Source organism: Anoplophora glabripennis, unplaced genomic scaffold (assembly GCF_000390285.2).
Source record: "Anoplophora glabripennis isolate ALB-LARVAE unplaced genomic scaffold, Agla_2.0 scaffold132, whole genome shotgun sequence".
Lineage (NCBI taxonomy): Eukaryota > Metazoa > Arthropoda > Insecta > Coleoptera > Cerambycidae > Anoplophora > Anoplophora glabripennis.
The window spans coordinates 477,651-494,325 of NW_019416288.1; the positions used below are offsets into that span (position 1 = coordinate 477,651).

At 30.9% G+C, this 16,675-nt stretch overlaps 1 protein-coding gene across 2 annotated transcripts; it reads left to right on the plus strand.

Annotated features, from left to right (window-relative positions):
• Positions 1–998: 998 nt before the first annotated feature.
• Positions 999–15,237, plus strand: LOC108904643 (polypeptide N-acetylgalactosaminyltransferase 1). 2 transcript variants are annotated; one of them, XM_018707278.2, is made up of 9 exons: positions 999–1,086; positions 4,907–5,056; positions 5,112–5,393; positions 8,575–8,744; positions 10,642–10,957; positions 11,916–12,284; positions 13,499–13,723; positions 14,389–14,563; positions 14,977–15,117. In XM_018707278.2, exons 2-9 carry the CDS (start codon positions 4,917–4,919, stop codon positions 15,115–15,117), a joined length of 1,818 nt encoding a protein of 605 aa, XP_018562794.1. In that variant the 5' UTR covers positions 999–1,086; positions 4,907–4,916. The 2 variants fall into 2 exon arrangements, with proteins under 2 accessions (XP_018562794.1, XP_023313208.1); XM_023457440.1 differs by lacking the exon at positions 999–1,086 and having other exon boundaries at positions 4,917–5,056; positions 14,977–15,237.
• The last annotated feature ends 1,438 nt before the right edge of the window (positions 15,238–16,675 follow it).

A 16,675-nucleotide genomic window follows, 5' to 3' on the forward strand; every position in this document is an offset into this window, starting at 1 on the left:
TAGGTGGAACACCCTGTATAATAATTATCCAAAATAAGTACTAAAAATGATACTTCTAAACATGATTAATGTAAACACAATACATGATATATTGCAATCGAATTGAATAATGTTATCATCGTTCCAAGAAGTATCTTGTATTTTTGTTGTTTTAACATTACCTTTGACAAAGTTAAAAAAGCTATTTACATTAATTGTATTGTAATATCCGATATTTCTGACGATGCCATTTCAAAATGCATTTTTTTTAATGTTATATTTTTTATGTGTAACTTTGTTCTATTAACATTTATTAATTCGATTCGGAAGGAGGCCACCTAATGAAATAATTCTAAGCAAAATGTAAAAACGTAAAGATCTCTTTGTAGGTATGAGTTTTTGTATTAAATATTTAGACATATCATATTCATATTTTATTTTGGATAATTACTTATTACTAGCTGTATACAGGTTATTTTTGGAATAATTCAACGCTTGTTGAGGTATGTAACCCAACGAATACGTTTCCCGCAGTATCGACCGTTAAAAATCTTGTCTGTAAGGTTAAATATATTTTGCATATTTTGCATACTTGGTATTGAAACATTGTTTGACTTTCTGTGATAAGATTTTTTAGAAAAAAATTATTTGAATTTGTTTAAATTATCTTAATACTTTTAAAATGTAGAAAAAATACGGGAGCTAATCACATTCAAATTTACAAATAGCTGTCCTCTGGGATTGGGGTTACTGCAATTACTGAATTGTTTAGGGGAACTTCAAATTTTTTAATGCATTGCATTGAATGAAGCAGCGGTAGTCACGCTATGAGAAAAATATTTGAAAATAGAACTACCTAGATATCTACAAAAATATTGTCAACAGTCTTATGACCAATATTAGCATCAGCACAAGCGTACGTACCATGTTACAGTAATCTTATGGTACCATTCTGAGACGTTGTAAAGACAAACCGCAGTGGTGGAGGAACGCAACTGTAGGAGTTCATGGTCAGTCTCCCAGAACTGTGTTGAATAAGACAAACAACTATGCAAATACTCTGTGATGTGGTGCTTGGTGAAATGGAAAGTTTCTTATTTAGTTAAGGTAAGTAAACATTAATTTAAATAGAAACCAATCTTTGATATTATATTCAAACGCAATTCTATCCAATTTCTAGTTTCGTTTCTCGTAAGACTGTATTATATCGCGATCAAGGTTTCGAGGAATATATTCAACCAGGTATAATTTGATTCACGTAGCGACATCGCACGAAAGCGATATAAACTATTGTATAGACCCACGTAAGGTGGAGCAGGTTTCTGTTTGTATCCATAGGCGGGGAAGTCTGGTAACAAACATTGCACATTGACAAGGAAATAAATTATAAAATCTTACGAAAAGGTTCTTTTGTTCTAAAGTGGATAACATAAACAAGGCATTTACTGTTTAGAAGCATACTTGAAAAAGATTTAAATTTACCAATTTTGAAACATAAATGAAACAAGATAATAGGAAATTATGTTTTATATGATTGTAAAACTAAATCATCTTTAATTGTGATTAATAGTAGTAGGCATTTACTGTTTATAGGAGCATACTTAAAAAAGATTTATATTTACCAATTTTGAAACATAAATGAAACAAGATAATAGGAAATTATGTTTTATATGATTGTAAAACTAAATCATCTTTAGTTGTGATTAATAGTGTGATTAATAGTGATTAATGGAAGAGGGCAGTGTGAGCTGAGGTTATTTAGATTTTTATTAGAAAATCGCCAATGAAAAAGACATGATTAACTTTTTCCCGGTAAGGGCCATTTAAGAACCCTTTAGGGTTTGAGAATTTTGATTTTTTTTCGTAAAACTCTAAAAATACGCTTAACCGAATAAAGGGTTTCGGCAAAAAATAAATAAAAAAATTGTTGGTGTTATGTAACTCGATTAATAATGAATTTTTCAAAAAGTATATAGTTATATAATTCTTTTTATGAGTTAAATTTATAGGTAACATTTGCCGGATAACATAAAAAACTCAATAAATGTTCTCAATATATTTATATTTTTAGACTTAGAGGATATAAAATTATTTATTGCAGTGATCTATGAACATAAATACGAAAAATTATGATAAAGTATGCAAGGGCTGTGCAAAGTTTACAAATATGTTGTACTTATAATGTATTTAACATGTAAACATACAGGGTGGTTAATTAACTCAGCAAAGTACAATAGCTTTATGGTCATTTGATATTAAATGTTCAAATAAGGGACGCGATCAAAGAAATTATTTTCAATTGTATAGAGCGATGTGTGAAAACAGTGCGTCCAAATTGTTATTTTTTCAATGGAATGTCATTTACTTATGTATGAATAATTTTATATTTGGTTGCGACGAATTATTGACAAAAATGGTTATACAGGGTGTCTCTAAAGAATCTGTACAACACTCTACCAGATATAGAACGGCTCAAAATAAGTCGATTTGACTAAACTTGCCTTAGTCCAAAAATTGATAATAACGGAGCTACAGTTGAAAAAATAAATAACATTTTCTTTAATTCAAATTTATCGGCGAATTCGTTGTATCTTCTAGAGGGCGCCACAAGCTACCTACAACTACCAAAACTTTTTTGTGTCGCGGTGTATTTCACTTTGGGATGGAAAAATCTTTTTCTCCAACTTTTCTGCTTAAAAAAGTTAATCTTAATATCTCTAAAGACAATCTTTTCAACAAAAAGGTAATTAAATTTGTAAATACATAAAAAAATTTGTTTAAGTTATTTTCAACTCAATTGAAAAATATATCTTTTAAGACAGGTCAATAATAATTAGTTATTTTTTAGATTTTTAGTTCGTTTAGATTGTGTTACAATGATTAGATTGATTTTAGAAAGTATGTTTTTTACTCTTGTCAATTCTGTTTGCAATAAAATTGTTATATAAACCAAATTTAAAACTGTAATTGCACTGTTTCCTTTAAAGGGATATTTTTTGCTAATAAACGATTGCTCCTAATTTCAGTGGAGTTCCACTTATTTTGAGCCATACTATATCAGGTGGTCCCTTTAAAGACACCCAGTATTATACGAGGAACATGGTATTTTAAAATTTGTAATAATTAGAATCAAAATTTATAATATGAAAAACGAAAGTTGGTCAAACCCTCCAGGTCTATGAGAAATTTATTATTTCATACAGGATGTGATCTGTAGAAAAGCCAACTTTAATTTCAATTTCAAACGACATTTTCTCCGATTTTTCATCTGTCACACTCTGTGTATAAGAAACACGTTTTGTATATTTTTTTTTGTACTCTAACATTTATTACAGTATATCTACAAGAAAATAAATTATTAAAAATTTGCTCTCACGACTAAAATTTATATAGAAAATTCTACTCATGAATTATTATTTATGAAAATGTCTGTATATTATATTGAAGTACAGTAACAAATATATGCAATAAATTATTACATATACATTTTATTATTTCTTGGAGGCACAAATACACAGCCACACAAAAAAAAAGTTGGGTATACTTTTTATGCGACATATATTTTTCGTAGTAATTTGCCCTCCTGAACACGAATCTGGGATCAGAATTGGCCCATCACGTGACAATTTTTTCCTAACCTCAAAAAACTTGTGAAAAATAGTAAAAATTGAAGAAAATTTACTGGGAAAATTTGGAAAAAAATTTATTTCATTTCCACATCAAATAGTACATTTTTATGTAAAAGACTCTGCTGAATACAAATCCACTGTTAGAATTGAGCTAGAACGTGTGGTTTTTTTTCTAACCTCAAAAAACCGAGCAGGAATCGCTATTTTCAAATTCTTAGCGGATTTTGACCAGATTTTGTATAAAGGGGTTTTTTGGGTCGCTGATTACGAATATGAATTCACATTGTAAAAATTCAAGATGGTTGATCCAATATGGCGGGTGTACTTTTTTGAAATCCACCGATTTCAGTAAAATTTGGCATCATAAGGATTGCTGGTTGATCTCACCTTCATTAATCACACATCTGGAGCCAGATTTTCATAAATCAAGGTAAAAGATTCCACTCCGTCTAAAAATGTGACTTCGCTTAAAAAATGACTTAAGGACTCTACACATGTAATGATGTGTAGTGGGATGTGCTTGTTTCCATGGGACAAGACAAAAAAGTTTCTACTTTATTCTTTCACATTTATTTAGTCGTGCAAGGGCTTATGGTTTTCCAATCAGATTTTTTTAACTACTGTGCAGTTTTCTTATGGCATTTAGATGCTTTTATTTCTTAATAATTTTAAAGTTCAAGGAGAAGGACACATTACTGCCACACAGCACATCACTGCATCTGCTTATGCCTTCAATCTAAAAATGTGACTTTGCCGAAAAAATGCCGCCTACTCGGCCTAAAATTATGACTCTGCCTACAAATTTGATTCCACCTGAAAATCTGGCTCCAGATGTGTGATTAATGAAGGTGAGATCAACCAGCAATCCTTTATTTAAAACTTATCTCAAGCGCCGCGTTAGCATTCATTTTTTAGTATTAATTATATCTTAATCTCAAACTCAACCATTACATTATACTTACTTAAATTAGCTTTACTCAACTGGCTCAAATGACTTGAATTTGTATCTCAAGCTTTTTTTTTACAAATTTTAATCTTTGGCTTATAAATACTTATTAGTTACTGAGGAAATAATTTTAAATGTGGTATAAATGCTGATCTAACTTCACGAACCTACTTCATAAATAGTAACTCACAAATCATACCACTTTTTATACAATTTGCTTATTAGCTGACAAGAGGGGTCAAATTTTATCTCTAAATTTAACGTTTCACAGTTAATATTATATCGAGGCATTATAAATAAACATTAATTGATCTTGTTAAACTTTGTTTTAAAATGTACACATTTGTTTTAGTTTCAATAACATGATAGCTGGACCTTTAAGGAGATGTAAGCGACTATTTCCTGTGATATTGTTTTTCCTAACTATTGTGATAATAGTAGTTATTACTAGATTAATCCATGTTGACAAACAAAATGAAGCATCCACGCCACATGTTTATAGGTAAGTGACATTTTTTTTGTAAATTACGTACCTACTAGTTACTTGAAAATTTTAGATACAAGAACCAGGAAGAGTACGTGGACAAACATGGCATTAGAGTTGTTGTGGGCCATTATGTAGGTAACCCCGTGGGTAAAATTCCAAATGCCACGTATGACATGATAAACAAAAATAATTTTAACCCTAGTCCCGCAGCTGGAAGGAATGGCCTTCCTGTTGTTATGGAACCTAAGGATTTGCTAGAAATGCAGCAACTTTTTCAAATTAATAGGTTCAATCTGATGGCCAGCGATAAAATACCTTTAAATCGAAGTCTTCCAGATTTTAGAAGAAAAAGGTAAGTCTCTCAATTTATCAGATATAATAATAACTAAATTGACATGAAGCAACGGCACGGAGCTTTTTATATAATTTTTTTTTGTCGAAGTATGGATAATAACTGCATTGTCAAAAAAGGAAAATAGGAAACAAATACATTTTTTCATATCTGCTAATAAATATACTTACAAACATTTACTCTATTTGGAGATTTCGAATCATCAAGGAATTTAAAAAGTAATGAGCAAATTTTGTTTTTTTTTTGGGTACTGGCGAAAAAATTTTAAAAACTAATTAAACAAATCTTTACGTCACAAGGATGGTTTATACTATTACATTTTTTTGACAGTTGGAAGAATATTCAACTAAACAGACCATTTCAAACAAGATTTACTTATTTATTTACTTATTTTGTTTAGACCAGTGGTGACAATTAATTTTTATTTAATACCGGGTGTCCCATTAAGGTCATCGACCGGCTGTATCTCGGTAACTATTTGTCCTATAGATTTCGGGAAAAAAATTGATGACTAATATAGCCACTAGAAATTCAATAAAATTATTTTTAGCTTCTAATTTTGGCCGCTAGAGGGCGCATTTCTAAAATAAAAGTAAAAAAATGAAATTGAACGATAGATATAACAATGTTTTCGAGATCTACTCATTCTTCAAAATTTTTGTTGGAAAAATTTTGCTCCATCTTAAAAAATAAAGGAAGGGGGGGTGAAATTATTTCCTATAACAGAAAGTAAGATAACTTTGGACTACGTAAACCGATTTCAATAACGTTGGGCTTGTTGAAAAGGCAATTGATTGCTTAATCATAACCTTTATTGAATTTCAATTTAAAAAATAAACAAACCGTCAATTGCCCCTGTTTTCCAAATGAAAGAGTTTTATCGATTTTCAAAAATAAGTTCAAATATAACGCAATCTTTTTTATTTTGTGTTTTTACACATAAAATAACGAAAAGAATGCCTCAAGCCGGAACCTTGTATCTTCCTTCAAACTGAAGTTATTAACAAAAGTTTATATAAAATGATATTTTTTTGAGGAGTTAAAGAAAAATGCGTTATTTATTGCAACTTCCAGTATTTATCTGCATAGAATACCGAGCACCTGATAAATTATTACTATTTCGCATCATTTTATCGGAAAATTAAAGTATACGTTTTGTAGTATTATACTTCTACTTTTAAAATCCGGCTGAAAAATTAAAATCAGACCAACTCCAACGCACCCAGAAACTTTTGCAAAATAGTGCATAAAAATTTCAAATTGCAATTATGCCAAAACTAATAGTCTGACAGCGTTTGCTTTGTGCAGACTTAAGTACATATAATTCACTACTTTTGTGCACAGGATCAGCTCTACAAGTTAAATAAAACATGGCGGACTAATGAATTAAAAAAAAACGCTAAATTTTCCGATTTTTCCGGGTTTCCTTCGTTTCTAATTATCTGATCTGATCGATGGACCTTTCGTTTTATTCGTATTTTGATTCTCTACAAATTGTCTCTTTATAGCATTCATGTTGCTTCGTTAGTTTAGGTAAAAAAGTATAAAATGCATTTTTTTGCATAGAAAATTTTATAAAAAAATTACTAATGGTAAATTGGAGTAAGAAACATATAAGTATATACTATTTTTTCCACGGTCTCATTAACTTAAAAACACATATTTTGTCATTATGAAGTCAGTAGCACCAGAATTATTGTATTCGGATTTGAGCATTTATTTAGTAGTCGTTGAGTTATTGTCATAACTACAAAGTAAACAAACAAAAAGAATTGTCAAATTAAGGTGCTAGTTTAGTTTAGTTTAAAGTTTGTTTAGTGCACAATGAATAATTGTGAGTCGGAAGAGATTGTGGAGGCTGCAAATATTGCAATAAGCAATTTGCTGCCTACGAAGTCAAGATCTTTATACGATATAGCCTACAATCGGTTCAAAAAGTGGTGCGCCGAGAAAAATGTTCAAGTATACAGCGAGAATGTTTTGTTGGCATACTTCAGTGAAAATGCAAAGAATTACAAGTCTTCCACATTATGGGCGCAATATTCTATGGTTAAGTCATGCTTGATAATTTACGACAACATAGATATAAGCAAATTCCCCAAGCTGATCGCATTTTTGAAAAGAACCGGTGACGGATATCAAGCGAAAAAATCGAAAATATTGACAAAGGGTGAAATCGACCGTTTTCTATCAAGTGCAGATGACAAAGAATTCTTAATGATTAAGGTAAGATTACTTTTGTTGTTAGGTATTTCAATTATTAAGTATTTTGATTTTTTATAGGTTGGATTAATTCTGGGGATTGCCGGAGCTTGTCGAACTGATGAACTAGTCAATTTAACTGTAGATGATATTGAGGATGTAGGCTCTTCCTTGATTGTAAAAATTCCAAACACTAAGACAAAGATTCCACGAACCTTTGTGGTTACCGATGTGGGAAATATGCTTGAATTGTTTCGAAAATACCTGTCCCTTCGTCCTCCCCACGTCAAGCATAAGCGCCTTTTTTTGTACTACAAAGCAGGAAAATGTAGTTCGCAGCCAGTTGGCAAGAATACCATGGGAAAAATTCCGAGTGTAGTAGCTTCGTATTTAAAATTACCTGATGCTGCATGTTATACTGGTCACTGCTTACGAAGATCTTCAGCGACATTACTGGCAGATGCTGGTGTGGATATCACGACAATAAAGCGTCATGCTGGTTGGAAATCAACGACAGTCGCTGAGGGTTATGTCGAGAACTCCATTGAAAATAAGACCAAAATTGCTAATCAGGTTTTAGTAGGTACCACTACTAGCGCAATCACAAAAACTGTAAATGTAAGCGAAAGTAATATTCCTTCTAATATTAATTTTGAAAATTGTACAAATGTAACATTTAATTTAAATGTCAATAAATAATTTCATTGTTATCTTTTTTATTGCATGAAAAACGTTCTCCATAATGTAAACTCCCTTGGGAGCATTATACTCCCTTGGGAATAATCGACTACTTCTATTTTAATTTTGATGTCATAGAAACTGATTTCTACTCCTGACCGTGGAAAAACATATTTTATTCTCTTTTAAACATCGTATTTTGTGTTCCTAAATGGTTTCCTTAAAATGGAACGTACTGTATACAGTGTGCAATAAAGTTATTGCACCTTCTAGGTATTCTTCACAAAATCTTAAATTTCAGGTGCACCACCCTTTTCAAAGACTACAGTTCCTATCCGAAAACTAGTATAATCATCGTATTCCACAACGAAGCTTGGTCAACTCTACTCAGGACGGTGTGGAGTGTGATAAATAGGTCCCCAGATGGGCTAGTCGAAGAAATAATATTAGTCGATGACGCTAGTGAGAGAGGTTTGTCATACCATCCATATTATTATAACTATTTTTTTTTTATTGTAACGCTCTGTATCTCGAAAAAAATGCGTTTTCGGACTCATGTAATGACTATGTAATATGTACGTAAAAATATATGTTGTTTCTAAAATGATTGATTTTTAATCGAATATTTATTTAAATAAGAACAATAGAAGTATTTTTTTCTGAAATTCCAGTTTCCGACATGTCACATTTTTTAATGTTCATTAAAGCAGTTAATTTTGCTTAATCACGAATATCTCATCCTAAGAAAGTAGTTGTTTGCTCACGATTACACTATAAACACTATACCAAATAAAATATTGCTAGCATTTAGAAAAATGTTTCCCTACTTTCGTTCTTATAATTATAATCAACTTAACTGAAAAAAAATCACATTTGACTCAGTCAACGAAAACAGAGGAGGTTTCGAAACGTTAATAATAACTTGCCAACACTTATCTGGTTGGATTAAAGAGTTATTTATTAAAGATTCGTTTTCCTTTTCTCTTTTTCCAATTTTTGTTTTATTTAGTTAGAAATCCAACGGGACAAAGTCCCAGTTACAGAATAAGGTAAAACAGAAAACCTTAACTAAATTTTAAAAGAAAAAGACAAACTAACATTAAATATAAAAATATAAGTACTACATAAAATAGAGCAATCAAAATATAAAATCCAGACAAAAGTACTTAAGTATAAACAATAACAGACAAATAAAACAAATAAGCTAACTAATATATACAAGATAAGGATTACATTTGCTAGGCAAACAATTTTTTTGTGTCATTCATACAATGACAAAATATATCAAGTGGATCTTCATACTTCTGATAATTGGAAATCATTTGATCTAGGGGAGATGCTATTAGTAAATTGGTACGATAAATTAAAAAATTAAAACAAGTAAGCAATAAATCCTGAGGTGTACCACGAGGAGGATAAAATCCATAACTAATAAAAGTGAATAGTCTTTAAAATCTCTGTTGCACTTTTTCTGATTGAATATTATAAACATTATAAATGGGACTCCAAGCAACCGATGCATATTCAAGTTTGCAACGCACAAATGCTGCATACAATATATTTAGAACCTTTACGTTCTGAAAGTCCTTAGAATTAGGCAAAATAAAGCCTAAATTCTTATAAGCAGATTTAGATACTAAACTAATGTGCTCGTCAAACGATAGTCTAGTATCGAATGTAACACCAAGGTCAATAAATTGCGTAACTCTATTTAAAAAAGATTCTACAATTTTATAATCAAAATATAGATTAGTTTTGCGTCACCTGTAAGACATAATTTTACATTTGCTTACATTCAGAGGTAGATTATTATTTCATGAACACCAATTGTGTAATCTGTCAAGATTATCTTGTAATCTAGTATAATCAGTAGAGGATTTAACTTCCACGAACAACTTCAGGTCGTCCGCACAGAGTAAAAAGTTGAGATCGAAGCATTCAGTTAAGTCATTAATAAAAAATAATAAATAACAGTGGTCCCAGGGCTGACCCTTGCGGAACTCCTGAACATTGGCGGAATTAAGCTCGGTAAAGACACTTTACTAGCTCTTTTATCACTTTTCCGATCTAAATCAGCAACGACGCACTTTAAGTAGAAAGTGATCGGCTACAGATATTTTCTGGAGCAGCAGCTTAAAAAAAATCTTTTACCGTTCGAACATTAACAACTCCAACGCATGTTACAAGGACAAATAATAAATTATTGGTGCTTTATCTCGAAGAACATTATTTAAATCTCTTTTGTTGCACAGACCCTATTACAATCATGGGGTGTGAATAAATGCAAACCACTCTGACTGCGTTTTCAAGTAAAATTAATCATTAAATTTTTTTACTGTATATTGAAACAACTTATTTTATTTTCTAGAATTCTTGAAAAAACCCCTGGACGACTACATCCGCACATTGCCTGTCAAAACTACAATCCTTCGCAGCCCTGAAAGAATAGGGTTGATTAAAGCAAGACTGAAAGGGGCACATGCGGCAAAGGGCGAAGTACTGACTTTTCTAGACGCTCACTGTGAGTGCACTATCGGGTGGTTGGAAAGCCTCTTAAGTGTGATCAAAAACGACAGAAAAACGGTAGTATGTCCCGTCATTGACATTATAAGTGATGATACATTCGCTTACGTCAAGAGCTTTGAGTTGCACTGGGGTGCGTTCAATTGGAATCTTCAGTTTAGGTAATTTTTCTGATTATTTGTATGATAAGAGAAATAAAGACAAAATTTTATAGACAAAAACACAGACCCACAAAAAATAGTAGGTCATGCTATTCTTACATGTTTTCGGCAACTGAATCTGAATCTATCTTCTGTTTTGTCCACGTCAGGATTCTTTATTAGCCCGTTAAATTATATGTATGTCTTGAAGAGTTCTCAATGGTATTCAACGCCAAACCATTCAACTGTCAATAGTAAAACTAGATATTTCGTGGGTTTTTCATAGAAACTCCATAACCTTGAAGCCACCTAACCCAGCCCCTATAACATCAGAACCCTATAACTACATAATACTATAAGCCTGATAACCTGAGTGACACTTGAGGAAGCTCATATCTAATGACGATCATGTTGTGTTCTAAAATAACCCTAGTACCCTTCAACCCTATATCAGACACCAACAAAACATTATGACCCCAATAACCTTATAACCCTATAAAGCTGGGAATGGAGTGAACAGAAGAACAAAGGGTTTCAATTGATCATAATAGCTACGGTTGATTAAGCTTAGAACCAAAACTCAAGTGTAGTAACTCCCTTTATTTCTATCTGAAATCACCTTAATATCATCAACTCAAGAACTTCATAGTTCCTTATCCCTGTGATAGTGGTAATGCACTGAACAGATTTGGATTCCTTTGTCTTGCTCACTGCGTTTCCAATCTCATAAGGTTATGGGAATTTTGAATTTTTCTGAGAAATTTTTTTGTGGACAATTTACTCACAGTTGTAGTGATTTTAATCCCGAATAATGGTTAAAATAGTCATTAACACTCTTTGAGCAAAATGTTTCTTACACTCATGAATGTATGAAAATAGAAACATTGAGACTTATTTTAGTGTAAAACTACCACTAAATTTTTTATTGTCTTCGAACAGATTTTACAAAGATAATGTATTTCCTCAATCTGTTCCGCAGGTGGTACACTCTAGGTGGCAAAGAGATGAAGCTGCGGAAAAACGACGCCACACAACCATTCAACTCACCGACCATGGCTGGTGGACTTTTCGCGATGGATAAAAATTTTTTCTTCGAGATCGGAGCCTATGACGAGAATATGAACGTATGGGGTGGTGAAAATTTGGAAATGTCGTTTAGAGTTTGGCAGTGTGGTGGAAAAATACAGATAGCCCCTTGTTCTAGAGTGGGGCATATTTTCCGGAAATCTTCTCCGTATTCTTTTCCGGGTGGGATAAATAAAACACTGTTTTCGAATTTAGCGAGGGTGGCTATGGTTTGGATGGACGAATGGGCTGATTTTTATTTCAAGTTCAACGAAATGGCAAGGTAAGTTTTAGCAAATAGAAAATGCAAGCTATGTGTGATTATTCTATAAATTCTATAAAATATTAAGTTTTATTACTTTTAAATTTATTTTTAGTTTTTTTTTGTCTTCGAATTGTTTTACCAATTGTTACTGTCATTTTTCATTTTTAAATTACATATTGTGTTCCCACCCATTCAGTAATTGGATATTTTCTATTGAATGGTGTATCAAATAAATAAATAAATAAAGAGCGAGATTGATAATATTTATGATAAAATAAAACTATAAAATATCCGTCAATGATAGGTTGAACACCAATCAGAATGAATTACGTCACATCTATATAAACGTAATTTTGTTTCGTTTGAACTTCGACTATCTCCGCAGTATTGTCTTCGTTTAAATAGGTATTTTGTGTTTCCCAACGATCAGTTGCCTAGTTTTGTGTTACCAAAGCCATAGTCAAGAAACGTTAATCATGGCAAATAGCTAGAATTTGCCTAGAATTTATTTGTTGATGATGAGAGAGTTAAGCAGAATTTAGAAATGTCAAACTTCCATGTAANAAATAAATAAATAAATAAAATAATTTGTCTTTCAATAGATCCCCGCTGTTTTTAAAAATAACAAATTTCGGATTGTTTTGTAAGACAACTGGGCTCAAGTATAATAATTTTTAATTTATTTTTTTTCATTATTTTCAGGAATTTGTACAAAGGTATGAGAAGTCTTTGATTGATTAAAATTAATTTTGTTGCTTGATTTAAACATTTTACTACACTATTCCTATGATGATTTAAATTGAAATTTAAATACATATTAGTATTTGCCAGCTTCTTTGTTGTTTCAAGATGTCATTATTTTTTTTAAAGTTTCTAAGTAACGAAATGTGTTTTATTTTCGGTTTTTACAGTGAATATAATCTCCTTCTGATATATGGATAAACAAGACAAAAGAAATGTCATTTTGAGTTTTTAGAACGAAAATATACCTACAACTTTTCGAAAAGATGGATATTGTGTAGCTTTGAAGAATTATGTACTTTTTCAATATGAGATATTTCTGGTTAGACAAAACTAAATTTATAAAATCAACCCCTTGCTTTTGGTGCAATTAATTTTTTTCTCAATGTCGCAGAAATATACCTTTAAATAAAAATAGTAACAGAAAATGTCACAAATAAATAATTAGAATTACTGTTCTAAACTATTTAAAAAATATTCTAATTTTGTAGAGCCGTTAAAGATGAGCAAAATATTACCTCAAGGGTGGAGCTAAGAAGAAAACTGGAATGCAAAAGTTTCGAATGGTATCTCGACAACATCTGGCCACAACATTTTTTCCCTAAGAAGGATCGCTTTTTTGGTCGCATAAAAAATTTGGGAGAAGATATGTGCCTTATTAAGCCTGATAGAAAAGGACTGTCCAATCAACCTATGGGCATCGCAAGATTAGAAAGGTAGGTGAATTCTTGTAATTGGATAAGTTTACAATGTGTGATCAATATTCTCGTCAGTACTCTAGCATCTAAAAATAAAGTAGGTACATGTTTTTTAAAACGTAATGTAATTTTTTTGCATAGTAAGTAACGGTATACTTCTCGTTTAACACAAATAAAGTTTCTTTTAATATTGTGAGCAATATTAAGGAGGGTTCCTTGCCAGATAGTACGAGGGGTCTCTTATAAAAACGTAGTTCCAAAAACGTCTGCTGTCGGAGTTAAACCTTATTGAAAGACGCGTTAAAATTTAGTTTTTTTTTTATTTCTGAGTTGCACTACATTTTTTTACAAAACAAATTGAACATTTTAGTGTAAAAATCAAGAAACAGGAAAGTTTCTTAATATGCCATTTTTTTAATGCTAGTTGAAAAACTGTAAAAAGACACAAGAGATAAGGGTTACAATTTTCAACCCCAAAAGGGGATCTAACTCCGATAACAAGCGTCTCTCCCTTTCTTTTGAACAAGAAATCGATCTTTAAAATTTTTCGCAGTATTAAAGAAACTAAACTTATACCTACCTTATACAGGGTACTTATAGGGTACTAAAAATAGTAAATTCTACATAATATAAAAAGAAAGCAGTTTTGAGTTCAGTGAAAAAGAAAATTAGTTTTTTTTTAGGTGTTTGGGTGATGACGTAGCCATGGAACTATTCGTTATGACAAAAGAAGGGTTTGTTATGACCGACGATTCCATATGTCTGGACGCCCCTGAAAGGGTGGGAATTGGACCCTTGAAAGTCAGAATAATAGCTTGTAGCGGTTTCAGCAGACAAAGATGGAAGTACTACGAGAAGGTAAGTCATAGAGGACACCAGATATCTCAATTTAAATTCAAGGGATTTTAATTAATTATTATCATTTGTTAATTACGGGAACCATATGTGCCTAATATATCTTACTGATATGGAAAAAGGCAATTATTTTATTTACAAAACAATTAAAACCCTCTTGATTTTCCTAACAATCTGTAACATTTTCGTTTGAGGATCACTTTATTTTTTTTTTAAATTATCATCCTGCAACAAGCAAGAAGTTAACATTTTTATAAATTTGAAGACAAGCAGAAATATAAAGACTGACATTTTCCCATAAATTTCAAAATAAAATAGGCACAATCGTGGGTCACATTGTATATGTACCTATACTTTATTCAAGGGAAAGGAGAATTAAAATGTGGATTTAATAAATATTCCCTATTTTTTTTTAGACAAAAGAATTTCTTCACATCACTAATCACAAGTGCTTGGATATAAGCAATACCAAAAACTTCACAGATGGTCTTATCATTAACGACTGCAACGGAAATCCATCACAGAAGTGGCGACTAGAAGTTGTACCTTGGAAATAATTTAACAAATTTTCAATTTCTATAACTATTTATAACATAACATTAACTTATTGATTAAAATTTATATTTTAATAAATTTGGTTCAAATTTTTTATACCTACAATTTTTTTAAAACTGGACCAAGTATACATATTGTTTGGAGGATATTTATTTGTAACAAAGTATTATTAGTTTCCATTTCTAAAAAAATTTAATTGATTATTATTTTTATTTTGAAACCGGCAATTCTTTAGATATAAATGTTTATATGTTGTTCACAGAATCAAACAGATGAGAAATGATGAACATAAGTAAAAAGTTTCTTATGAACATGACTCCGAAAATGTAAAATAGTACAGGGTGCTAAAGGAATACTGTTAGAAACATATCTTTATAAATAATTTATAAATAATAAATATTATTTGAATGAATGAATCTCATAGATGAAAAGTTATTCATTTTTTCAGAGAGAACAAGATAGTCGATACTCCTTTTAATTACATATTCACTGTTTCTGTTACTCCGACAGGAACATAAATATAACCGTTTGGTGCAAAGAGTTCACTTCATAAATTTGGTTTTGATTAACTAGAAACATCTCCCACTGATAAACATAATCACTAAACACATTACACAGTTTACGTTTCGAGAAACTCTGTTTTCGTTATCAAATAGTCATCAAAGTCAAATGTTTGACTTTTGAGTATATGTATAGAAAGAAGTAAGTAATAAAGTTAATATCGTACATATAATATCCCTCTTAAAAGCGGATATAGATTTACGAAACGTACCGTTTTAAATTAAGGTAATATAATGGTGAGTAATTTTTTTATGTGCCTGTTCTTATCAGCCATCTTTAGATAGACACAAACCGTTTATTAAAAACAACCCTTAATTGGCTTATGTCGTGAGGGTTTTTTAGTTAATTTTTATCACAGGCTACCAAATAACCAAAAAAATAAAAATTATTAATTTACTATCTAAATTTACTACAGAGCTTTTTAGTATCACAGGCAAAGTGTCCATTTTGTTTTCAAAATATGAATTTGTAACTTGGATTAGAAATCCTTACCATAGCTAACTTAATTTTTGTTCACCTCATAATTCTCCTTTGATGTACCTTAAAATAAAAATGTGTATATTCACACAATTTAACATATCCATTGTATAAATTAAAAATAAAATTGGTCCGAAATCAGAGCCCTGAGGAACTCCTGAGGTGACAGGCAAGGAATAGGAAAATTCATCATCAAGAATTACTGTTCGATGCCTGATATCGAAATAAGATTTTAAAAAATACTGATTGCATTATTATTAAAACCGTAATACATATATCAAACGCTTTTGAATAGTCAAAGCTCTATTTCCTTCACCCAGTAATGGCTATTAATAAAGTACTGGTAATATAACCTATCTGAAACCTGATTGAAGGTGAGACATGATGACATACTTATATAAATGGCTGTCTACAACTTCTTCTAATATTTTAGACATTATTAATTGATTTCAAATCATTATAATTTTGTGGAACACTTATTTTTGTTATACCGATCAATGGGAATATATTTTAATTTGAAAC